The following is a 25895-nucleotide window of genomic DNA, read 5'->3' as shown; positions in this document are numbered from 1 at the left end:
GTAGGAATGGGAACCATCAACCCCAGTCATTTGGGACCCCACTTGTCTTCCTTTTGACAAGGCTATAGAGGTGGGGAATACATCAGGACGTTAAATCCCATCCTTCTCCCACTCTGGAGAAAAATTTAACCTTCTTTATTGAAAGTTTTCCTTAACTGACGCTTTCCAGGTTGTGATGAAGTGAGTTTTGCAGCTTTTCTTTTCACGTGGTCCTGGATGGCTCAGAAGAAAGTGCTGCAACATTATTCTGCTAACGCTGATCTGGTAACGCAGGAGAAACTTCCTTTCCAGCTCCGATGGCAGCTACCAGGATGGATGAAATAAGTTGAGGCTGTACTATATGCAGGTCCAAAACTGATGACAGCACTACGAATACAACTTACTATACTCACAAGTATATAGAAAAGATATGAAAACCTGCAACTGCAAAATGTGACCTAGTGAGAGGTGTCCAAAATAATATATTTCCACTAATAAACACATTCTTTTATCAAAGGTTGCATGCTCCTTCATTGCAAAAGCACCCTGGGGTGTCTCCTTCAGGTATTTGCTGTAGCTAGGGCAATACTCTGAAAAGGATCCCAAACAAGTGTTCTGCATATGGCACTTCTGAAATAATACTATGATCTGTTATTAATGTCAGCATGTTGCAACTTGCTGATATAAGAGTGATGATCTGCCTCCAGTGAACACAAGGTAGTACACAGGGAATTGGTCTTTTTTTTTTTTTTTTTCAGGGATTTTGAATGGCTATTTGACCCAATCTTTGAGACAGAAATAATACACAAAATTATATGTCTAAGTCTCAAGATGAGGAGTCTGCTTTCCTTTCGTTTGCGTAAAGCAAAAATGCGAGCAAAATTTCGCCATGCAGCTCATTTCTACTAGGAGGCGCTCTTCGACCTAGAATTTGATGGGGCTCCTCATCTGTTTTCGGATACGTTGTTGGTTTATGTTATCCTAATAGACCTGTGCATGGTTTAGCTTAAAATTCATCAAAGCCCCGGGAATCATGGTGTGTCTGGGACTCAGATGCTGAGGTCATTCTCTCTTCCCAATTTAGAAAGCTGATCTTTGTCAGGGTTCCAGATTTATAGTTGGTGCCTCGTCTCTGTTATTTGCAGAAGTAAGTGCAAGATGCAAAGGCATTTCCTAAACTTAAGATCAATGTGTTAGATCAATAAGCAGAATGAAATCCATTACTGAATTACTCAATATTACATTCAAAAGTTCCTGTAATGATTTTTTTTTTCCTAAAGGATATCACATATAAACTAGATTTAAATAATCTGAAAAAAAAATCTTCTTTGTGTATTTGGGACAAATGCTTGGAGATATCCCATTCTCAGTGGAATTACTGCATGTACTTTTTGCTAGCTTTGACCCTCAGTGTGGAAAATCTCCAGACCACTTCCAAATTCAAGAAATATTTGTAGCTACAGTTTATGGTTTATCCACCATCCAGTTAGATTTATTTCAGACGTTTTTTTTGTACAATTCACACTCAGTGTTTTTATTGCTGTTTTTTTGTGGTTTGTAAACCAATGGACTGTAGTTTCTGGAAGGCTGTGCAGTAATCTGAAAGGTGCTGCTAGTCCATCAAGGCCAAAGACTGGAAGAGCTAAGCACAGGGTCCTTGCATTTTCAGACCCTATTAGACCTGAGTGTTTTTGCTCCTGGCCACACTACAGAGAGGGGTTAGCTCCCTCCAGCTGGTTTCATGATGCACATCCTTCCTTATATACCCTCAGCCCCACTTTCCTGCAGAGAGAGACGAGGAGGATGGTGAAGGCTCTTTTGTTGGCAGGTCAGAGCGTGGCTCAGTTTTGCAGTCCTACAGTGTCTGTCCCTGTCCCACGGAGTCACTCACTTCAGAAGAGACTGTAACGGCATGCCCTCAGGAGCGCCGGTTTGTAATGGCTCTTTCACCCTGGAAGAAAAGAAGGCATATTTAGGCTGATGGACAGAAGACCAAGAAATCTGACAGTCCTGATCCCTACTGGGCTGTCCCTTGATCTGCTGCCGCCCATGGATGGAGAATTACAGGCAGCAGAGTGGGACGTCTCTGTGCCCTTCTCATCCACGTGCATGGCAGGATGGAGCTGACTCACTGTGTCTTCTCGATGTCCTCGATGCCTTCAGGCAGGCGCACGTTGAGTGTCTCTGGGAGCAAGAAGGCCACCGAGCCGCAGCACACCGCCACGCCACAGTACGTCACCTCAGGCAGAGACCTCCACACGTCATCCAGCAGGAAGACGAGTGGAGCCAAAGCCCCACCAATCCGTGCCGTGAAGGAGGTGTATCCCATCCCATTCTGCCTGGAAAGGTAGGGGACCATGGCGGAGTAGACCACAAGAAAGATATGGGTACTTCTTTCGTACCAGACCTTGCAAACTCTGGTTTAAGTATGCACCATTCCCACATAAAACAGACCGGTGAAAGATAGAGGACTGTAGGTACTCTGGGTAGGGAGAAACAGAGGTGAAGTAAACCACGATCCATGCAGTAATCCATGAGTTGATTTTTTTGTTTGTTTGTTTTCCTCCAGATTTTCACAAAACAAACAAAAAACTCCACAAGAAACAGATTTCCTCCACCAGTCTTTGCTATATCCCAAACCATGCTGGTACTGCACCTAATTTTATGTCTCCAGTATCTGGATATTTCATATAAACTGGCTTTTTCCTCCTGAAAGGCTAGTTAATCCCTGCTTTAGTATCATCTGATGTCCAGAAGGCTGTCAAACTCATGTGGTAGTATGTGTCCCTTATAAAAATTGATATTTTGAATGATTATTTCCTGGGTCTTTTAGCAGTTACTGACAGATTATCGCAGGGAGCTAAGACTACTGAGCGCAGATCCCTTGAGTTCCAAAATGTGCCCACACAGAATAGTCCTCACCTTTCAATAGATTTCCCTATCCACATAACCCACCCGCACTGCCTCTTTCTCATGAGTATGATATGTAATCCCTAGAACCTGCTGCTTCTAGAGGCAAGGGACCAGTCCTACAGTCTAGCCAACAGCATCTTTTGCTGTGTTGATGCCAAAGACCAGGGGATGACATCCCACCGAGGGTCTGGTTGTGCACTCAGGCAGTGGCATCTCTTACCTCAGTACGGTGGGGTAGAGCTCAGAGGTGTACAAGAAGACAGTGGTGAATGCAGCTTCTGAGAGACCTTTGCCCGTAATGGCTACTACAGAGCGTAAGGAAGTGAAGGCTGGGGGGAAAGAAAAGACATTTATGACAATGGTCGAAGAGCAACAGCTAGGAAAAGGGTTCTTGTGCAAAAGGAACAAATGTTCAATGCTCTTACAAAAATAAATAAATAAATAAATAAAGAGAAAGCCTAATAGCCCTAGAGCTAGTGCATCCAAGGTCTGAATCCAAGTCTGAAAATTTGGTGACTGTTATCCTGAGTGGAAGCTGAACTGATGAAAGGATAGGTCCCAACATTTCCCACTGGACATTGTCTGTACTAAAGACGCTTAACCTTGTCATAACTTGACCCTCACTAGCCACTTCACAGTGACTGGAGACCACCTTTTGCCACCAGATATATGGGCTAGCCCACATTAGCAGCCTTGTCCCACTGTCACTCTTGAAGGTGAAAGACATCTCTGTACACAGTTGCCTGTGGACAAGATCTATGGTTCTCCTTCTCTAGCACTGCGTGGAACGGAAAGCTCCCCTTTAGCAAGTGCTGCATACAGCAGAAGAGCATCTCACATTTGGGAATGATGATGTTGGCTCCTATGCATAGTCCAGTCAGGATGAGTGACCATGCCTGACTCTGCCGTCGTCCAATTCGATTCACCAGCACGTACACGATCATCTTGGCTGGAATCTCAATGATGCCAAAAACAAATTGGGAGAGATACATGTTGAGCCCAAAGCCAGTTAGTTTCATGCTCATGCCGTAGTACGAGAAGGCAACACCAAACCTGCAAGGAGTGTGTGGAGATGGGAATTAGGGAAAAACAGCTGGGCAAGTGCAGGATAAATCCCCTCTGCAAAGTGACACTGCTTACCACACTGCCCCAGAACACAGAGAGATCTTCCGCAGGACTGGTGTCCTGAACAAGCTGATGTAGGAGTAACTCTCTCCTGGCTTTTTGTCTGTTGTGATCATTCTGAGGGCCTGGGAGAGGTGGAAAGAAGGAAATAGCTCAGCTGCTGTACGTTCAAGATCCAGACATGAACCCCTAGAGAGGTTGGGGCCTGTCATCCTTCCCAGCTCCATCATCACATTGGGTTTTCCATACTTTCCTATAGCAGAACAATTCTCTGGACATACATTATCAGAGGCATGTCTTCATACAATATTTAATAGATTGTCTACCATTTTAGACCCCTTTTTCATCTATTCACCCCTTCTTACCTGCATACCCTACGTGGCAACAAGGCTTGCAGCAGATTGTGATGTTAGCAAAGCCAGCGTTGGCCATTTCCACCCTCTTCCCCAAGTAGTTGCCTGCCATGGAGTCAGGTCTCAGGCAGGAGCTAACAGTGAACTGCATGCTTTATTCTCACATTTATGTAAGTATGATTATTTATACATCTATATATTTAAAATATATCCATCTGAATATATAAAGAAGCTAAACACTGAGAAGTGAGCCTTGCCAATAAGGAAGAATAGACTGTTTATTGACAAATTATTTTTGTGATTGATTTAGGGACAAGTACCAGGAGAGTTCACAATTTGTGCTCACTGGCTAAGATGTGAGAGATTCATACAACTGCAGGTCTGCAGTGCAGGCAGAGGTACCTAAGCTAGTTGCCATAGGCTTACTGTGTAGTTAATGGGGAGCTCCAGTGGGAGTGATGGAGTCATTTTATCCCAGAGCAAATAGCTGCATTTGGTCAGAAGAATTGCATGCTAAACTCCGTCAACTCTGTTCATTAGATTGCAAGGCTCTAAAGGAGACTGGAGACAGCTATGATGTGGACACCTAACCTTGGGAGAGATGTCAACGTGGCTTTGCTTCACCATGCCCAAGAATCATCAGCAAATGTGGGGTAGGACTGTTAAAACTGAAAAATTTTAAGGAAACCTTGAGGAGAGAGTCTGGTTAACTAGTGACACATTCTCAGATCAATATTCTCTTCAGAGAAAACAAAGCCTACAACAAAGTTTTTGCATAAAGACTTAATCACAACCACAGAGCTATGCTGTGAGCCTGCAGCTTGGCTGGATGTATGAAGAGGAGATGCAGCGTCTTGGGTCTGAGGGTCGTTTCCAGTGCCTTGTCTCTAACAGCATCCTGCAGTGGAGCCCACGGAGAGCAGGGCAAGCACATAGAGATATTCCACCCAAAATGCCACCTCCTCCAGCAGTTCAGGGACTCTGAACCAGATGAGCTGTCTGCCTGTTGGATGATCCTTTCACACATTGTCTAGTGGTTTGCTGAACCCATGTTTTTCTTTTATTTCAGTATACCCACTTTCTTTCTTTCCTTTTTCTACTTTTTTGCTCTATTTTTGCCTTTTCAGAGGCAAATAATAAGTCTTTTCATCCAGATACGAAGGATGAATTATAGCACTGATAGCAGACCACTTCTGCAATGCTGAGAATTTCAATGTGAGATTCAAGTAACCCTGATGGCAGTTAGTCCTCTCTTTAAGTTGCATGATTTGCTATTTAACTGGGTAATATAAGACATTAACATAGAAGACATCTTCTACTGCATATTGTTGGCCAGATTTCTTAGCACGTGGAAGGACAACTGGGAGAGCCAGAACAGCAAGAATCCCCAAGGAACTTTAAAAGCACATGGTTCAGTGATAGCTGGGGAGGAAGGAGGGTGAGGGAGTCTGCAGGCTTTCAGCATTACCTACAGTTAACACAGTGCTGAACAGCTATGGAGGCTGCAGGCTTGGAAATATTTAATAAAAGAGAAATCCTAGCTCAGAGAGCTCTCTGGTTTAAAAGAACTGTACAAAATGAAAGAATGTTAGGAAAAGAAGGAGGATAGTTGTAAGTAACAGCATGTTCAGCTAGGGAAGAGCTAAGATTTTTATGTTTAATTGCGTACTATGAGACTTTCATTCTTTGCAGTTTTTGGAAGAGTGACAAAACTTTTCATACTGAAAAAAAAATCACACTGGGAAATTACTTAATGAGTTCTATAAGACAGTGCTATTAAATCTGAGAGCACATCAGTAACGTAATGTGCAATTATCAGGAGATTTATATGTCTCGCAGAATCAAAGTCTTCTGAATAAGGAAAATCAGTTGTTATCTTAATAAGCCATCAAAACACACTGAAGCATGGTCAACTCAATCAAGCAATCTTAAATCAGGCAGTCATCTGTTGCTTGCATGTTTGGATACAGATGAGAAAACAGGCATGTCTCTATAAACCTCATAAATCCAGCAAGGTGTCACAACTGCAAACTTTTCTTGATCAAGGTCCAGTGGTCATGGTCCAGTGTGACCTGGTGCAAGGCCACACAAGTGGGGAAGCCCCAGCTACACTTCCTAACCATAAGAGTAGGTTGACGGTACAATCCCATGTCCTTTCTGGTGATGCTGCACTCTGAAATACAGTCATAAGCCAAAGCTGAATGAATGGGGTTAAAACCTGTTATTTTCACACATTTAGTCAGAGCTACTGGCTTGATTAAAGGCAGGGAAAAGTCACAGTTAGCTCCCGCCTGCCACAACCTAAACTCATCATTCCTCACATGATTAAACAACACATTTCTATTGTAAATCAAAGGGGCTCTTAAAAAATCCTCTTAAAAAAATATTAAGAAACTGCTTTTTAAAAATGGCATAGTGGCTAGGATAAGAGAGTGGTGGGGATGCTGGAGCACTGTGTGCACATCTGGACCGTGGTGGCAAAGCACAAGGCTCGTGTGCTTGTGCCAGGGGCTTCCCATCTTCCTCCTTTGGTAGGAGAAAAAGCAGAGGACATTAAAGAAAATATTAGCGTTTAATGAGCCACAAACTTCTGTACCCACTGGATTTTACAGCTGAGCTTTGTCACTCTTGAGGAGGTCAGGACTTAAATCATGTGGACCTAATTATTCAGAGGTGACAGATGTGCAGCCATCCAAGCCTGGCTGTGAAGGATTTTCATGAGTGCTGACTTCTCCACAGCCAACAATCTTCCATTGCATATGTACAGTAAATACAAGATTATTTCTCCAGACTAAGGTGGACTAGCCTTCATATTTTTGGATATCACTGCATACAGTACCTTGAGTGCAATGAATACACTAACTACATGCTATTAATATGTCTTTATGTGAGCTGAGCTGATGTTTTCTCTTTAGCAGTGGGTATAAGTGCTTTCTAGAGTAAAATGGACTATGGCACCCTGTGGATCACATTGCAGGCTGTGAGCATTGCTTCAGGTATAAAATAGAATTAAAACAGAGAGAAAGAGGAAATGGAAGAGGAAGGATATGTGTCTGGATCTTCAGTTTCTCACCTCTGGTGAGAGAGCGAAGTCTTTCATCCCATTCATTCTTGCACATCTAAGCAGATGCTTGTGAGCTTGTTTCACTTTGCCATTGGCTATGAGCCACCGGGCAGACTCTGGGACCCACCTGGTGCGAGGAGAGAAGACAGCATTGCTGTTGGCGCTCCGTGTTTTCCACCCCACATACATGGCCCTGACCAAAGAGAGGGGATCTTCTCTGTGAGACTTCAACCTCAGCCGAAAATAGAAACTGTGGTGCATGAAAATAATAAGACTAATAGGACACTGTCTTTACACATGCATGCTGTTCTGCCCTTAAAGAAATAATTTAAGTGCTTATCCTTTCCTGGCAGTGTGTCACAGAGATTTTGGTAATACGGGCCGCGTATTCCTTGCAGAAGAGAGACCCACCTTCTGCTGCTTCACCATCAGGATGGATGGTGAGCTTTAAAGCAATACTCATTCCCTAATCTGCCACTGCTCCTCTGCTTGCTCTTTTGCAGCTTCTGGGCAACAACAGGTGGGTGTTTCTAAACACAGAATTTAGAAGCTTGAAGGAATATGTAGGTAAGAGGTCTACTGAGATCACATATTTGTCAAAATCTCTCAATGGGGTCTTCCAGAGGAGTGATTTGAGACCAGTTCCCTATAAGCTGTTGGTGATTTACGTGCCCCAAGTCAGGCCACAGTAAAACTAATAAACTATTCAATCTAGTCAATCAGTAGATGAAAAAGGATGTGTGGAGCAAAAACATTTGCAGAACCGGACTTCTGAAAAGTTTTCAACTCCTTCCCATAACCTTTTAATACTTTGGCAAACATAAAGAATAAAAAATGGCATTTTGCACACCTCATCACCATCTCCAGAGTATATTATGTCATTTGGTTGTCTAATGTCTCAACTGAGTTGTGGTGCCATGTCAACAATATCCATGGAATGTGCTAAATTTGATTTTGATCCCATACTTCATGGACTTTTAATTATCCAGCAATCACTGACTTCTTGGGTGCCTGAATTTTGATCAGACTACAGTATAATTTGTTGGAGAACTCATCTCCATAAAAGGCATTAACGTAAGAGAGAGAGAAAAAAAGGAAAGTTACCCTTCAAAGGGTGGGTCAAAATGTATTTATATGAATTTCAACATTTCCCATGATTCAATTTTTTTACAGCTAGTTGTCCTTGAAAAAAAGCAAAAAACCTCAGAATAAAAAGCCAGCGGAACACATATTTTTGTGTTGTACTTGATCAGCAAAATATCAGATGATACACTTTGCCAGAAAGCATTAATCACTGGGGAAAGGATACATCTATTTTTGAGCCATTGTTTAACAACAGCATCAGTTTCTATCCCCTTTTTCATGTATATTATTTGAGATTTTGTTGGTAGATCTGTGCAGTTGTGGGAATATCTCTGCTGATTACAACAAGGGACATCTGTCCACCTAGGAAATGGAGTTGCTCATGCAGAGAACTGTTTTGTGTCTTTGAATAAACTAATCCAACATACTTCACACTACAGTGACAGTATCAGTGAATCAACCCTATATTTTAGTCTGTCTTGCTATATTAAAGAAAAAAAAAAAGGAAAAATAATTTCTTTGATTAAATAGACCATCTCTCCATTGTGAGGTTTCAGAGATGTCAGATATTCCTTAAATAAAGTTACAGGTGGGAAATAGCCCACAGAAAGCTGATGTATTCGACCAGTTAGGATGTTCACACAGCTGACAAAGGCCATGGGAAATGCAAAGATCTGTGCCTGGCCTCAGCCTCAGTCCTGCCTCCTCCATGTTCCCAAAGCCATGTTGCACCCTTGGCTCCCGGCCTCAGCAGAGGTGAGGAGAGATGAAACCCAGGCCACTCCAGTTTTCAAGGCCTGCCATTCCAGGACCAGCACTGTGATATTTGCCACGCTCACAGGGCAGGGGAGGCAAATCACAGCCCGCTCCCATCCCCACCAGCCAGCAGGCTGCAGGGCGCAGCACTCACCACAGGTAGATAATGCTCAGAAGACAAGGTCCTGTTACGGCGACTAAGAGCCAGTGCCATTCCCTCACCAGGTAGGCTATCAAGGCCAGCAGCATGTTCCCGATGCTCCAGAAGATGCTGGTCAGGACCCCAGAGAAGGTGCGGTGCTCTATGTCCACCCACTCCATCCCTGCAAGAGGGAGGCAGCGTTCAGCGGGGACACACAGGACTTCTCCAGGGAAGGGTCTGCGGGACTTTGTAAGAAGTGCAAAGTGAGACAACACCCCTGGTCTTTTCCTCCAGGAGAATTCTGCTGTTTGGCTGACATTTTGCACATTTTAAACGTTCATCCACAATGCTCAACCTCCCGCAAAGCTGTAAGCAATTAAAGTAAAGCCTTAAAAGAAGAAATGCTGGACATACAGTAATAAAAAAATGGTGCTAAAACTCCGTAGATGATACATTTTTATCCTGTTCAGCAGCGTTCAAGAGGTCTTCTTCATTCAACTCATATTATTTTTTTTCTTACTATCCAGTTGTATCTTGTCTGCATAGTTTCCTATTTCTCTGCCCACTCATTATTCCAGATTAAAGAAATATATTAAGCTGAATAGGTGTTCATGGACAGCAGATACTAATGCACATGTAAAACCAGAACAAATGGTGGTCTCCTTGTTTCTGTGCGTGAACTAAAAGTCAATTTTCCTCTAAAGATCCTGACATCTTGCTACAGTATCTAACGATCATAAATGTCCTTCCCAGGCTCTACTTTGTCTTGTAGGCATCAGACTTTATAACAGGAATGAGCCATAGCAGGCCTTGGGACGTGTAATGTCTTGTGAGGACTTGTCCACTCCTGAAGTGTGTTTAGCTTGATTTTGGTTGTATCTGCAAAAATTCTGGAAATTTTTGCTGCACCTATAGCTTGCTCTACAGTACAGTGACTCTTGCCTAGTATGTCCTAACTGTATCTATAAAGTCATCCTATGCTCTGCTGGGTAGCTTGGAGTTTGGAGCTTGTTTTAATTATCTAAGTAATTAAAGTCTTCAGCTTGAGTTTTGCCTAGCTTTGAGCGATTTTAAAAAAAAATATATTTTATTTTATTTTATATTTATTTTATTTTATTTTATTTTATTTATTTTATTTTATTTTATTTTATTTAGTTTAGTTTATTAGTTTATTATTTTATTTTATTTTTTGTTTCTTTCTCCTGGCCTTTCTAAAAATACAGGTCAGGAACATAATGAAAACAACTGTTGCAAAGTCAAGACTGGGGAGGAAGAAACACCATGCAAATGACACACCATACTGCTCCTGCTGAGGACATGGCACGCTGATGAATTTTTGTAATTGTGTTTGAAGAGTGAGAACCCTGTATCAGAGGAAAAGGGACAATAATTTGTCTATGGCTTTTACTGCACGGTTAATGATGCTTAACAGGAATTGGCAGCATGGATGATAAGTGTTAATGCTGGAACAGAAGCACGAATAAGTGGTTGTTATATTTTGATGAGACTGCTAAAGCATTAACTGGACTAAATTGTAATGCTTGGATCTTCCCAAGAGGGTTGTTCTTTTGGCTGTCCGTACTGAAATCATGCCTGCGTGCTGCACAAGTCCCTGCTTACCCAGTGCCTGCCAGGAGCACCCCCTCACAGCCAGGCACCCACAAACACCTCACACTTACCCAGAGGCAATACAATCAGGGAGAGACCACTCAGAGCCATCCCGGTGAGGGTCCGCGTGATGGCCAGCATGCTGTAGGAGACGGAGGCGGCACTCAGCATCCCGAATACGACAGAGAACACAAGCGACAGCAGGAGCATGGATTTCCGACCAAACCTGCCGCAAGCACAGTCGTGGGTTACTTACAGGCTGGAAACCTGGTCCAGGAGAAGGGTTTGAAATGGTGAAATGAGAGACTCAAGGAGGTCAGTGAAAATATTGCCTGCTCTGCAAAGACTACATGATGCCTCAGAGGGGGGGAAACTGCTCTGGATATAGCCAGTGCTGCAGTGATGTGATCCCCTACAGACGGTCAGCCTGCCCCGTGAGCACCAGGCACAAATCTCCCAAATGGAAAGAGCAGCAATTATCAAAATAATAATAATAATAATAATAATAATAATAATAATAATAATAATGGGCTCCCCATTCAACACCACCATGAAAAGGAGAGATGCCAGCTTGAAAATCTGTGTTGCTGCCACAGCCCGCACCTTCCAATAGCTGTCCCCCCCTCCTTCTCCTTCTGTCATCCCCTTGGAACCAGATGCTGCCCCTGCTCCAAAGGAGAAGGAGGAGAGAGCACTGTGAAAATTTAAAAAATTAAAAAAAAAAATTAAAAAACTTTAAATTAAATTAAATTGACTCTGTCAATGGGTAACATTCGGTCTATAGGGACTGAAACCCTGGCCTGATTCTGATGTTCTTCTAGTGGCCACCTGATAAGGATGATGGCAAAGACCACTACCCTGGTGGGGTCAAACTATGTGCTGGGACACGATGCCACAATAACATTCTTAAGAGTTATCACAGGTGACTTCATGCAGCAGCTAGTTAATGAATCTACTGTAGAAGAAATGAGTCATGGCATTGGCCTAGGCAGTTTGCTGGATCTGCTTTGAAATTTAAGCAGACCCAGTCTTCAAAAGTCATTGTAATGCAGCTGGATCAGAGCAGCAAACATCCAGAAAACAACCTAAACTGGATCCTGTTTCCGAAAGTGTAACTGCTTAGGAAAAAAGGTACATTTTTGAAATTAAAGTATATCTCAAAAATACAGCAAGAAGCATATCAAAACATAAAATTCCCTGCAGGGCACAAGGCAGCTATTTATGGATCCATTACTAGACTCTCTCAGCAAATGCATGCCACCTGCTAAGGAAACCAGAGGGAAGCTGGCAGGATTGAATTGCAGGCTACAGGAAGGCTGCTAGAAATAATGCGGTTAAAACTGTCTTCAGAGAGAAAGACTTGGAAAAGACCAACCTCTGAATGATTAAATGTGGAAAATATAATAAAAGGAGCAAACTGCGCAGCATAAAAAAGAATAAAAAAGCCATTTTCACAAATATCCCAGTCTGGAGGTCTGCCAAAGCATCGCACAACCAGTGAGATACAAGGAAAAGGCATAAAAGGGGTGTTTGGAAAAGAGCAGGTAATAACAAATTTATTTATTTTTTCGCATATATATGTTCACAGTAAAGGTGCTTGGAGGGTTTACCAGGGTAAAAATTGTCAGCAGAGGTGTTCTCAAATGCAAGTGTCTGTAGGATCTTAGAACAAAGTGAACCATGAGTGTAGCAAAATGCCAGGTCCAGATGGTTTTCACCCCGAAGCACTAGAGATGAAATATCTGCATTACGATTAGCACAAGGAAGTGGGACCTCTTCTCTGTTAGAGAGAAGGAAGGTTGCTAAGGGGACATCAGCTTTGGTGTCTTACAAAGGTGTGGGGCATGACTTTTGGGGTTTAACAGATCTAGCATCGATACTGAGAAAATGGATAAAAATAATGTTAAAAGAATTCTTAGACAAACAGATAAGTAAATAGTGCAAGAATCAGCATGGCTTTTGTAAAGATAATACTCATAACCCGTGGAAGTTCACTGGGGGTAGTCAAATGGATGACAAGAAAGTTCTGACTGATTCAGAATAGTTGGATTTCCAAAAACAGTCTGAGTGACTGGAGACTGGTTGCTGTATCTGGAGTGCCGTGGGGAATCAACACATAGTGCTTGATACATTTGCTGTGTTTTAAGGGATGTGGCATGACCTGCTCTTTCATAACTTTACCTCTTCTTTCCCATCCCCACTCTGTCAGTCCCAGGCCCCTTTCCTAGTGCTTTTGGAGCAAATACTACACTTGTCCTTCCACCAGCAGCTCCTGGCACACCATCTTCAGGGGAGTCAAATCAGGGCACAACTATGCTTAAATGCTGGGCTTGCTTAGGCATTTTGGCTCAATCCCACACCAAGATCATGTGAAGAGACAAACAGAAGAAAAGCTGAGCAAGGTAAGGACCCTTCCCACTTGAATCAGGAAAAAGGATCTGCCAAATTTCCTGCAAATTTACTGGATGCCCTGCTCCCAGCACCATCCCCTGATGTGACCTGCTCTTCTGCAGGGCCTGTGCCCACGTAGCTCAGCAGGGCAGTGCAGTCAGCTCTGCTCCGGGCTGCTCACAAGAGCACATCAAACCCTCTTTACCTGTAACTTTAGCAGACTGAAGGGTCCGGTCTGTCTAACCGGAAGTCAAGCCAAAACTTAGTCTTTCTTGTTGCCTTCTTCAAATTTTCTCCACTTCTACTCTAACCTTTAGAGATAGGGAGGAGGAAATCAAAACTGCACACGGTATTCAAGATGTGGGGCCACTGTACATATGCATGTTTCTGCATGGTGACGTTCTCTTCAACTTTCTTTTCCTTTCCTAATAATTCTTACTTTTAAATTCACTTCCCCAGCCACTACACATTGCTGAGAGGATGTTTGCCTGAAGCTTTCTATCATATCCCTGAAGTCTTGCTCCTGAGCAGCTATGGTCAGCTCAGAGGCCTCCATTTTACTTGTGAAATTTTAATTGTTTCTTTCTTTATTTTATATTTATCTACCCTTAAATTGTGTCTTCTAATGCTTCCATCCATTCACAGAGCTTTGTAAGATCCTTCTGCAGTTCTCCATGCTCAGAGTTTGTCTTGTCCAGCTTTGTCACTCAGCCTCACCTCCCTGCTTGCTTCTTTTCCAGATCATTTAGAAAAATGATGAAAAGCACACATATCCAATTATCAGGTCCCCAGAGGTGTTCCTACATTGTAACAACTGAACACTTACAGCTCTCTTCTCTTTCCCAGCTTTTGATCAATTATTTAACCAAGCGGGGACCTTCTTCCTTACTGCAGGGCAGCTCAGTTTCTTTAGAAGCCTTTTGTAAGGAAACTTATTGAAATCCAAGTAGATGATATCTTCTTTGTTCACATATCTGTTAACATCTTCAAAGAAATACAGACTGCTTGTAAAGTACGAATCTTGTGCAAAAGAGGAAAAAGTCATGTGGCCACTGGCTCAGTTGTTCAGAATAGTTTCTGAGCCAATTTGCCCAATATAGCTAGATGCCAGGCTGCCTGGCTGGTAGTTCCCAAGATCTTTCTTGGGAACCGGTGTAAAAACTGATTTGATACCTCATGCCTTCCCAGTCCTCTGCTGTGGAGGTCACACAATGCCAACAATATTTCAGTTTTTCCATCCTAAAGTTCCTGTAGGACTGTGGGATGACCACTCCCTGGTCCTGGCAGTTTATCATTCATTCATTTTGTGAATTTTCTCCACGCCTTCTTCTACCAGCTCATTTCAAGGCAGGTCCTCTCTTGAGAAGGCTCCAGCTCCAGCACCTGCCCCTACATGTTCCCTCGCTGTGAGCACAAACTCAGTTATGTCTCACACCACAGCCCTATTGTTGCTCCTTTTATCGCTTAATCATCTATGGGCTCTTTCCCCTTACAATTCACTTTAAAAAACAGTTTATTTTTCATTTTTCTCTAACATAAAGCTTTTCTCTGCCTTAATTTGTCTATCTCCTTTTCCTGATTCTCATTTTTTCCCCTCCAAAAGTGCTATCAAGCCTTTTTAGACACAAAGTTGAGACACACTGTTTGAAGGCCAGCTGGGTGTCTTGAGTCCTCACAGAAATATGCAGATATAAGCAAAGATATCAAAGATACAGAAGTAACTGGGAGCATTGTACTGGGAAGCTCGTTTCCCTATGCTATGCAGTGATCTTGTAGCCTACTTTACCCTAATGCTTGTTTACTCCCAGAGGAAGGAAGTTGGGAAGGAATCAAATAGTTTCCTGCACAGGAAGCTCAGACATTAAATATTGAATAGTGTAGAGTGAATGGCACATCCTGCTTGCTTGCTTGCTCTGTGTATTCTCTGGTAGGTTTCCTGCTTCTGCTATTTGCAAAAATACTTAATTTCTTAATTTATGACCTTTCTGGGTTGTTACTAAGACTTTTTTCAAGTTTACATTATCACATTCTAAGATTTAACAAGAGAGAGCAGATTTGTTCCTATTTTCCTCATCAAGGCATTGCCCTAGCTCTTCCTCAAGGAAAGCCTCCCTGCTTATACCAACCTCCTTTACCCTGCTTCTCTAGTAATAGCAGAGTCAATTTTTTCTTTCTTGAAACTCTGTTTCAGACATGGCAAGCATTTGCTTTGATCCATCACTTTTGTGTCCTTAACCAATTTCCAGATAACTTGCAAGGATTTAACTTTTTGTTTGTTTGTTTGTTTTAACCAGCTTTCTCCTTTATAGGCAGTTATCTTTCCTGAAATAGGTCCCATAGACAGTGGATATTTTTAGTTTTTACTGTTCCTACAGCAGTGCTGACCCCAATGCTGTGGGTCAGTGTTATTGTTGCAGTGCACCTTGCTCCTAACCCTGGCCAGAGAACTGCTTCCCTGGTGCGCTCCTAACTGGCTGCCCCATGAACCAGTCGGTGGCCACCACTCAGCATTTAGCCCCTGCATTGCTCCTCAGTTATGACTTTAATCCAATTTTCATGTGAAAGGCTGAATTCTCCCTTTATGATTGTGTTTTCTCCTTTCTCTGCCCCTCTGATTGCCTTTTGCACGTCACAGGTTTGTGAAGGCCTTGTCATTGAAACTGAAGCCCTGGAGGAACAGCCTCCAAATCGAGGTGTCAAACCTGTCTGAAAGGTATCCAAACACCACGGCCCCGATTGTGACGCCAATGAAGAAGAAGGTGGCAGTTGCCTGGTTCAGTCCACGCTGCTCACACACGAGGTCCCACTGAAACACAAGTCCAAAATGACACTTAGTGCCCAATTCAAACTCTGTCTCCATTCTCACCCCTTCCTTCCAGTGATCAGCTATCTCGTGTTCCAATTCATATTAGCCAAATCTGTTTGAGATGTAGAATTGTGCATGGAGCTGCAGATAGGACAGTGCCAGAGTACTGAAAAATGTAAAATGGCAACCTACAAAGCTCAGAGGCTTCCAGCTGTTAAGCCGCACTGTGACAACCTCTCTGTGGACACTTGCTGAGCATGAGAAAGCTTCCCTGGGTACCACTCCATCATGAAGAGATCCCTTTTTCCTCTCCTGACCCCTGTGATAGCTGTTCTCAACCTGCCTTGGTGCACTTCTCTGCTAGCTTCCCCATCAAGCTCCTGATGCTCTGGGGACTGACCTGACCAGATGGGCATCTGCGGGGTGCCGCACTGAAGTGACCTCAGAATGTGTTGGGATGCAAGGAAATGGTCTCAAGTTGAACCAGGGGAAGTTTAGATTGGACACTAAGAATTTCTTCATGGAGAGGGTGTTCAAGCATTTTAACAGGCTGCCCAGAGCAGTGGTGGAGTCCATATCCTGGAGGTATTTTAAGAGAAGTGTGGACGTGGCACTAAGAAACATGGTTTAGCGATGGGACTCGGTAGGTCATGTTGATGGTTGGACTTGGTGATCTTGAAGGTCTTTTCCAACCATAGATCATTCTATGATTCTGTGTGTGCTGATATCCAGTTACTGTTGCCCTGGCCAATTTCCTCAAAGTTGTCTGTGCAGGGTAGAAAGAAGGCAGAGGAGGAGTCAGACTAAACACTAGCTCCTGAGGCTAACTTATGGAGTTCTTATGAAGAGAGTGGTCTAGGCATTCTTTTTAACTCAGTTAATGAGCATCATTTTACTTTCTTGGAGGTGCAAATGTCGCTAATCATTACAGAATGCTGTGGCCAAGCAGCAGAGTTAATTTTCCATATGAGTGTAACTTGATAAAACTAAAATTAATCATCAACCCAGCCTTGCAGTCTCTCTGAAAAGGCTGGCCAGACCTTGAGCAACCTTTCTGCCTGCAAGCACAAAAGACTCCAGAGGAGGCCGTGGCCCCTTGAACATGGCCCGAGGCCACTGCACTTTGAATGTGGTGTCACGAGGCTCTGAGCCCAGCACCTCTGCTGCAGAGCACCTTTCCTGCTTTTCCTCCAAGGGTGCTTTACACCTTTCTCCCTGAAACAGTGTAGAAATCAGGTGCAGACCTGGTGCCCATCTCACCTCAGTGCCTGCCAAAACTAGAGGTGGTGGGTGGTAGGGAGGAGGCATTGGCTCTAGGTTAGGATCCATCAGCCTTCTGTCTGACCAAATTGTCCCCTTCCCTCAGATCTACCATGCTTTGGGTTGCCTTTCAAGGAAAGAAAACTACAACCTACATGTAAAGTATTAACACCCAGAGGTATCACTGTCAGCCCTAGCAGAGCATTTCAGAAGGCTGGTGGTTAATGTTTGATGGGCAGGGACCTTGGGCAGGCTCAAGGTTATGTCTGGCCAGAATGTTGCACCTCAGCAGGAGGCCCTTTGAGAGCACATTTCGTGGCTGATGGCAAGAGACACTGCTGGCAGTTGGACTGATGGACTCCTAAACCTGTGAAAGGTTTTCCAGGGGGATGAGTACACTGTGAGTCTACAGCTTTTCAGAGGGGGTGATGCAGCCAAGCCCTCACTCTGCTGTTTCCCTGGGTGGCACTGCTGGGGATGATGGGCACCTGCTACCAGGATTCCCTGCCTTCCCATCGAGGCCAGGTTCATCCATCCTCTTGCCATGGGGTCTCCACTCTATGGCTGCTGAACCCCTCTGCTGGCATGAGGTTGGAGCTGGTACTGAGCTGGGTGATGTCCTCAGTGTCTCCAGGGGCCTTGTCCCTGCTCTGCTGAGTGCTTGCTGTGAGCTGATCACCACCTTGCTCCTGGAGCATCGTCCTTGCCTCACCACAAACCCTACTTCTTTTGGGCTCTGATCTGGGAAAGTTTTGAATTTTGTTCCCTGTATCCTATGTTCTGTGCCCACCCTCCTTGCTGCTGCTGTCCCACCATTTTGTGCTCTGTGCCACCTCCTCCCTTTTCACTTGGCCCATCCATCCCTACCACCCCATGCCTGCTGGCTGCCTCATCCCCAGGGTGCACCATGAGCTCAAGCACTTCCCAGTCAGTGGCTGGGTGGCATGGTGAGTGAATGCCCTCCTCTGCCTCATTTCTCCCTCTGTCCTGCTCATTTTCCCAGCTAGGCTACATGCTCAACAAATGTGAAACTCCAAAGCTATGCCAAGGGGGCAGAGATAAAACAAGGGGGGACAGTAAGAGAGGCAGTATGATCTCTGGGAGAAGAGGGGGAAACAGGAGATCAGGGAGGAGAGGCAGACAGAGGAAGAGAAGTAATGAAGTGTTAGAAGAATCAAGAAAGTAAGTCATGGGCTAAAATGAAATCCTTATAGTTGTAATCTTGTGCAAATTCCACGTGGCCCAAGCAGAGAAAATTTGATGTATCTCTCCTCCCCACAACACCAGTTTCTCAATCACCCAGAGAAATCAAGATGCTCGTTATGAGAAATGTTGATGACTAACTGAACTTCAGAGAGCTTCTCCATCCCAGGTCATCTTCACTAAACAAGTAACTTCCACTGGTTAAAATGCAAAGATTCCCCTTTGATTCTGTGCACCTAACATCTCTCCATCTGCTTCTCAAAGCAGTGAGCTGATTTCATTTTCATCTAGATCATAGACCAGGGGTTACCTGGGTAGAGATGGTGGAGGTGAACTGTGAGTGGTCATAGACCCATCCATGCTGGCAGTTCTGGATGACGGAGTCGTTTTCTGGTTGCAGAGAAGAATTGAGCAGTAGGTGAAACTGAGGCTGTGAGAACATTTCACAGGACCTGAAGGTGCCATCAGGCTCCCGGGGGATGCTGATGAGCAGAATTTCCTCCATGGTGAGGTTCACAAATGCCTCTTGGTGTGGAATTGCACAGTGATGAGAGGGGGTAGCAGCAAGAAAGCTGTGCAGCAGAAAATGCATGGGAAGGTTGATTCTTGCGAGGCAAAGTACAAACAAAATCAAAATCTGGAATCTGCCAAAGCCACCAATTTCCAGCAAGAGATCTTCAAATTTCATCTTTCCTACGGAGTTTGCTCATTCAGAGCAGCTATGTACCAAGGAGCAGCACCATGAGCCTGAGAAGCGGTCTCTGTCTTTGGAGCTCAGCTTCCCATGGCTTTTCATACAGCCACTCCCTTGGACTTTGAGACCTTACTGAAAGGTTGTCAAAAGTCACAGTAAAACTGTCCATTTGGGGTAGAGCCAAAGAAGTCATCCTGTGTGCACACAGCACATACATTTCAAGAGGACCCAGCACAAGGCATCTTCTCTTTTTAGAGCCCTTTCTTCCCGTTGTGGTTTTTGAGAGGGAGATCCACATTAGGAAAGGAGGCTGTGGGAACAGCCCCATAGAAGCACCATGATTTATGGTGTGGGGGTACCACACACTGCCTGCCTCTCAGGCACTGCAACAAGCTCTGTCTCATGTGAGCTGATCACCAGCTGGCCCAGCTGGACATGAAATAGGTCCCCAGGAGATCAGGGGTGACTCACTGTGTCTATGGGCACCGAAGCCTGCTTGCTGTGCATCAGCTGTGTGTTTTTAGCATGGCTTGTCTCAAGTCATGACCTCATGGGGGCAGGGAATATGGAGAGGTGAGAGGATATCCAGAAGAGAGAAGAGATGAAAGATTGGTCTCCAGATAGAGACCAATTGGATGGGAACCAATACAACAGCCCAAGAGTGAGGGACCTACAGCCCTTGACAGGACCAGAGGTACTGCTGCCACCACTACACAGGCCTTGCACCATGTTTCTTTCATCACCACCAGAAATAGGTTTCTTGAAGAGATGGGTCTTTAATTTGAATCTTCCACTCCTCATACATTCTTAACCAGGAACAAGGGCTCTTTACTCAGCCAGAGATGATTTTTGTTTGTTTGTTTTTTGAGTTATAGAAACAATGCCTAGAAAATGCAGCAACTGGGAAGATGCAGTAACAGCTGGCACAGCTTGCTTCACACAAACAACATGATTCATGAGCCAGAAACAAAAAAATCCAGCAGCTCCAGGTAGCCCAGGCCTGCCAAAATTGCAAGGAGCTGCACAATCTCTTGCGTGGCCAGCAGAGACCTGGATGGAGGATCACTGGCACTTGAAGACAAGACAGATGCAGCTCCCTGCCCCACAACTGGGCAGGCTTTGGAAAAGGGGTGAGATCAGGACAGGTTAAACTGGGATCAGTGGGAGAGGGGGCTTTACCCTGACTCTCTCTTGAGGAGCCTGCAGGACCCTTCCCTCCAGGATTACAAGGCAAAGGACACCACGCTGTGACCTCAGGAGATCTTTGGTTGTCTCAGCAGCATTCCTGGCCATCCATGTTTAACTAACATGCTGACCCAGTCTTTGCTACAAAGCATTTCAGTGCTTATCCTGGGGTGAGCGTGGGGGAAGCAAGCAGGAATGGAGCCGGGGCACCCAACAGCACCGTCCCTCCAGAGTTACAGTTTAAGCTGAAGGAACTAAAGGGCAAATTGTTTTTCTTCACCACTGGTCTTCTAAGAGCAAGGAACAGGAACTCTCGTTGATATGCTCTTGCATATTTAAACTACAAAGCAGGTCTAGCCTCCCTGTCAGAAATGAGGTTACAGTTCATTGCGCTGCAACTCCTGGGGCTCTCCTATTCATAGTGTAATTGCTAAAAACATACATTATTTGAGTGCTGTTTTTCTCTAACCCAAACACGTTCATTTAACCAGTCACCAGATACAGTTAATGATCACCATGTGTACAAATGCCATGACTATGCCCTACCACTTGGCTGATTAGACCCAGGACCTGCCTCAAATGGCTTGGACCTGCCTGGCAGCAGTGAGAGCAGACTGACTGCTCACATAAGAAACTGGAAAGAAGAGTTTGCTTTTTACTTCACATCTCTCTCTCTCTCTATATATATTTTTCAGCAGTCTTTCTTCTCCTTTTTAGAAGGCCAACTATTTGGTAGAGAGGGAAGATTTTTAAATAGCCCAGTCATTATTGAGTTGGCTTTTTTTTTTTTTTTTTTTTCCAGTTGCAGTTTTGAAACACAGCAAGGGAGTTGGTTTGCTCCTTTAGCAGTTAGGGCCACACCGTGGGCAAGTCAATTGCTGCATAATAACTGGATATCTGAACAGTTGTTGTGGGTTGGCATTTAAATAGCATTTTTCTCCTATGGGAAAGCTGCAGATTCTGAAGTGCTGCCTCCCCAAAATCATGCCTCACTGCCTTGAAAATACATGATACATGCAAGATTGCAATAGCAAGGTAGTGCTTCCACCAGAGGCAATGACCAAGACTCCTCTCAGCCTCAGAGGGCAGAGGTGTCCCCATCTGACTGCAGCTCATTGCAGTCTGGGAGTCTATTTTTTCTATGATTTGCTCTTTGGACAGTGAGATCCTATGGAGCTGGCCAAAGTCAGCTGAGATGGACTCTCCTCATGACACTGGCAGTGTCAGGCTAAAGTGCAGTGGTGTATCCAGATGCTCTTGGCAGGAGGTGTGTGCACCAGGTTTTCTAGCTCAGTTGGAGAAAGCTGAGGATAGGCCAACAGAGACCTCCTGATAATCCTTGCTTTTTGTTGGAAGAAAGTGGCTTTTGGCCATTCTGATTTGGTGTCACATTAGGTTAAGGAATCAGAGACACAGGTAGTGTTTACCTCTATCCTTCCAGTTGCATGGAATGATATTGGAAGAAATGGAACCAGCTTATCAATACCTGGTTCCAAGGCTGATATCACTGGCTATTATTTATTTATTTATTTATTTTTGATCATGGGATGGTCTACACAGCGCCAGGCCTGCTGGTGCCTGATGGGATATAATTCTGTCAAAGGGGGAAATCCTTTCTTGCTCAAAAGCTTTAATGTGAAGCCACATGAGCCACTTCCATGTCTTCTGCCATGTGTGACCATCTGGGTCCAGTCCACAGCCAGAGCTTGCGTCCTGCCTGTTCCCCAGCCAGACCCAGTAGCGCTGCTTTGTGACCCTTCCCACAGCCATTTTGTGGAACTATTTTCTTTGTGCTCCCATCTCACCAGTGCTGTTGAGAAATCGTAGCAGGGCAGAAATTCAGACTGAATTATTAGGCTGGGTTTTAAGGAGGGAAGGACGAACCCGAACTATTCCTTCAAATACGGAAGGACACATTAGGAAAGGGAAATCCATTGCCATTTGCAGAGGATAATCTTGTGTGAAGTAACACATTGACAGAGCTCAAGATACACACCTACCGGTTCAGATAGCAGCACAAGAAGAGGGCCGAGGGGACCCCAGCACTGGCCATATCCTCACCAACAGGGCCCAGTCCCCTAGGGTCTCAGCACAGCCAGCAGGAACCTGCGTTCATTCAGAGAGCCCAGTCTGGAGCACAAGGGTCTGGAGACAAGGCTACAAGGCAGGTCCAAGGGCCAGGGCTGGAGACAGGGATGCATCTAATGAGGCTCAGACAGGGATGGGGATCCAGGCCTGAGCTTAACTGGGCTCCTGGCCCATGGGCACAGGAGATGTAGGTGGCAGATGAAGCTGTGCAGTGCAATTAAGGCACATTAGTGCTCTCATGTCCCTAATATACTGCAACTTAAATTAAATGGCAGGGTTTTACCTCAAAAAGACATGTAATGCTGGCTGGGGAGCTTGGAGCAGAATTTAGCACTGGCTGGAAAGCTATTTTTGGAAATCCTGTGCAGACAGTAAAGGTGTGGGTGTGAAAGTACATGTAGTCATACGTTTTCTTCCACTGAAGCAGGAACTGGGGTGAGTGGCTGCTGAGAGTGATTTGTATGTGATCACGGAGTGGGTGAAGCTAGGTCTAACGCCTGACCTGCTGGTGTTTCTTTGCCCATGTGGCTGTTTGCTCATCACATCCCAGTAACTCCACAGCTCTGCTCAGCCCTCTCTTCTTGTCCTAGACCATTCCCAGCTGGCCATTCCCCCAAAGGAGCTAAAAAAAAAAAAAAAGTGTCCAGGGGAGCATCCTTTACCACACAGCACCAGACCTCCAGCAATGGGAACTGCTCCAATTTCCTGCACATTTTGTGCATTGATATTAGTGTTCCACCAATTATCTTCCTTCCTACCAACTTTCTTATTTAAATCTAAGCATCCCCTAGCTCCTATCTGGGGTGACTGAGACTTCAGTTTTGATTTTTCTGCCATGTGTTTGAGTAGGGATCCTCTTCTTTTGCAGTTTAATCAATACAGCAACAGTTGTTCTGACCCAGGCTTTGACTTCTTTAATCAATGAGAATCACACTCCATACTCTAGCAGCAGGCAGAAGTCTGGGAAAGACTGTAAGAACAAGGCAATTATCAAGTTGTACTTTGCAGATGATTTTCTTGCCTCCAGCCTATTCCTTGTTTGAGGATTCAGGCTCTGTGACAGCTCTTATTGGATGCTGTCATCCCAAACGGGATGCTCGATGTTTAGTTTTCAAATTACATCTAGGCTTTACATTAAAATTCTAACACAATTTTATTTTTAAATATTTTTATATGCCTGCAGACAAGCTGTATTGTGGCTTAGATGCAGTGCATGTCTTTACGTCTGTTCATCCCTGAACACAAGTTTCTGAGTTCCTAATTAATTTCTTTTCACACCCAATCTTCTGAGCCTTTCATTAAAACTTTGTACCCCTAGTTGGTCTGCCAGTTCATCTGTCCTGCCTGTAGCATTGACAGTACTTCAGAGAATGTGGCTGTAGGGATGCTGGTCTGTAACCTCCTGCCTAACATCTTAAATGTTGCCACCTACCCCTTCCTCCATCAGCCATACCCACACAGATGATAATCCCTAGCTCTTCATCATCCTCCAAGGGGCCACTGAGATTTCTTGTAATATCCCACCCAGACGCATTTTAGCAATTTCCTTGAAGCTGTTGGCCTAGACGACCCTTTCTTGTGTCAGCTGTTCTGGTGTCCAGTCAAGTCCAGAGGCCCAGCCTGAGAGTCTCTTCCCTGTTGTAGCTACTGTTTGAAATCAGAGGGTAGATGAGGGCAGGGCCAGGAACAGCAGGCAGAACCTGCATTTCATAGAATCATAGAATGATCTAGGTTGGAAAAGACCTTCAAGATCATCAAGTCCAACCATCAACCTGACCTACCAAGTCCCATCACTAAACCATGTTTGTTAGTGCCACATCCATGCATCTCTTGAATACCTCCAAGGATGGAGACTCCACCACTGCCCTGGGCAGCCCATTCCGATGCTTGACCAGCCTGACCATGAAGAAATTCTTCCTGATATTCAATCTAAATACCTTCTGGCACAACTTGAGGCCTTTTCCTCATGTCCTATCACTTGCCACCTGAGAAAAGAGACAGACACCCCCCTCACTGCAGCCTCTACTTGGGTGGTTGTGGGGACGGATGAGGTCTTCCCTCAATCTCCTTTTCTCCAGCCTAAACAACCTCAGCTCCCTCAGTTTCATTGCAGGGGAGGCTTCCCCTCAACCTGGGGTGAGCTCACCTTGTCTACACTGGGGCTTTTCTTATCTTGAAATATCTCCATGTGGCTGCATTAGCCCCCTGAAACCCTTCCTCAACCTGTCCTGCTGGCAGCTGATGCAAGAGATTCCAAAATATTCTTCAATTTCCTGGTTGATACTGCCCAACTTTAATTTTCATATGACTGTTCCTGAAATGGACTTTAAGGAGCTTTGTAGATCTCAGTGTTTCTTTCTATGGATTTAGATTCATTACTCAAACCAACTGTTTTCTTTTGGCTGTAGCAGAAAGAATAAAACCTGTTATCATAAGATCATCTTTCTGAGGCAGCACTTACTTTTTCTTCTTTTCTGTGATCTAACCAGTTTTTCACAGTTCTTTAAAGCTGAGAAGAACTGCAGGTGTTCTCCTGTCAGAAAACACAGTGGGTTCAAAGGACACTAACCTTGTTGCTGCTCCTCGTTCTTTATTTGGATTATGAAGGGCTGCTTTATCCCACCTTGGCTTAGATGTGTCCTAGGGCTCTGGTGGGACCAGCAGCTCTCACCTGTGAACTCTGCAGCTCAGTGTAAAGAATCAATGGGGAAATAATGTGTCTGGGGATATTTAGCTAAATGTCGTGTAAGATTAGCTATACAATAACAACAAAACCAACCAACCAAACAAAAAGCTACCATATTTGCCTAACAAAGCCAACTCCCATAAAATCACATTGACTGCTACAAATATATTCTTAACCTGTAGTTTTTTATTATCCAAGACCCCAGACAAACCACTCCTTTAGTGTGTTAGACCATGATGACACTGGCTGAGGTATTTTGCCATGTACTAAAAAGTTTTGGAGAGGTATTTCAGTGCTAACCACAAAATCAAAAAACAGGACAAAGCAAATTTGAATTTCGTGCCCTCCCCACATCCTCCTGCTGCTGCCTGGGAGCACTAATGCCTCTTAATCACTATTTTAACCAGTGATTTGAGCCACATTTAGATTATTTTTAATACCCAACCATCTTCATTGGATAGCAAGCACAATTCTTCCTGTCTGGGTCTTTTTTTTGTCATCATCCTCATTGTTGTTGTTGCTGTTTTTTATTTATTCATGGAGCTGAATATTATTTTGC

The 25895-nt window shown here is 44.3% G+C and overlaps 1 protein-coding gene across 1 annotated transcript; it reads right to left on the bottom strand.

Annotated features, from left to right (window-relative positions):
- Window positions 1–1724: 1724 nt before the first annotated feature.
- On the bottom strand, window positions 1725–19371 carry SLC22A7 (solute carrier family 22 member 7). The gene is made up of 10 exons (XM_040553667.1): window positions 18994–19371; window positions 16117–16220; window positions 11095–11249; window positions 9428–9596; window positions 7444–7561; window positions 4033–4142; window positions 3731–3945; window positions 3113–3221; window positions 2112–2318; window positions 1725–1930 (listed from the first exon to the last, which is right to left on the bottom strand). Exons 1-10 carry the CDS (start codon window positions 19369–19371, stop codon window positions 1867–1869), a joined length of 1629 nt encoding a protein of 542 aa, XP_040409601.1. The 3' UTR covers window positions 1725–1866.
- Between the last annotated feature and the right edge of the window lie 6524 nt (window positions 19372–25895).

Source organism: Cygnus olor, chromosome 3 (genome assembly GCF_009769625.2).
Source record: "Cygnus olor isolate bCygOlo1 chromosome 3, bCygOlo1.pri.v2, whole genome shotgun sequence".
Classification (NCBI taxonomy): domain Eukaryota; kingdom Metazoa; phylum Chordata; class Aves; order Anseriformes; family Anatidae; genus Cygnus; species Cygnus olor.
Note: the sequence above shows the minus strand (reverse complement) of the source record. Positions and strands in the feature narration are given on the sequence as shown.

Excerpts from the sequence above, each read along its gene's own strand:
- SLC22A7 (XM_040553667.1), bottom strand. The coding sequence starts at position 19,371 with ATGAAATTTGAAGATCTCTTGCTGGAAATTGGTGGCTTTGGCAGATTC. Across the intron at positions 11,250-16,116 it reads TTTGGATACCTTTCAGACAG|GTTTGGTCGGAAATCCATGC; the intron begins GTTTGACACCTC and ends TGCTTGCGGCAG. Across the intron at positions 3,222-3,730 it reads CAACATCATCATTCCCAAAT|CCTTCACTTCCTTACGCTCT; the intron begins GTGAGATGCTCT and ends CTTTCCCCCCAG.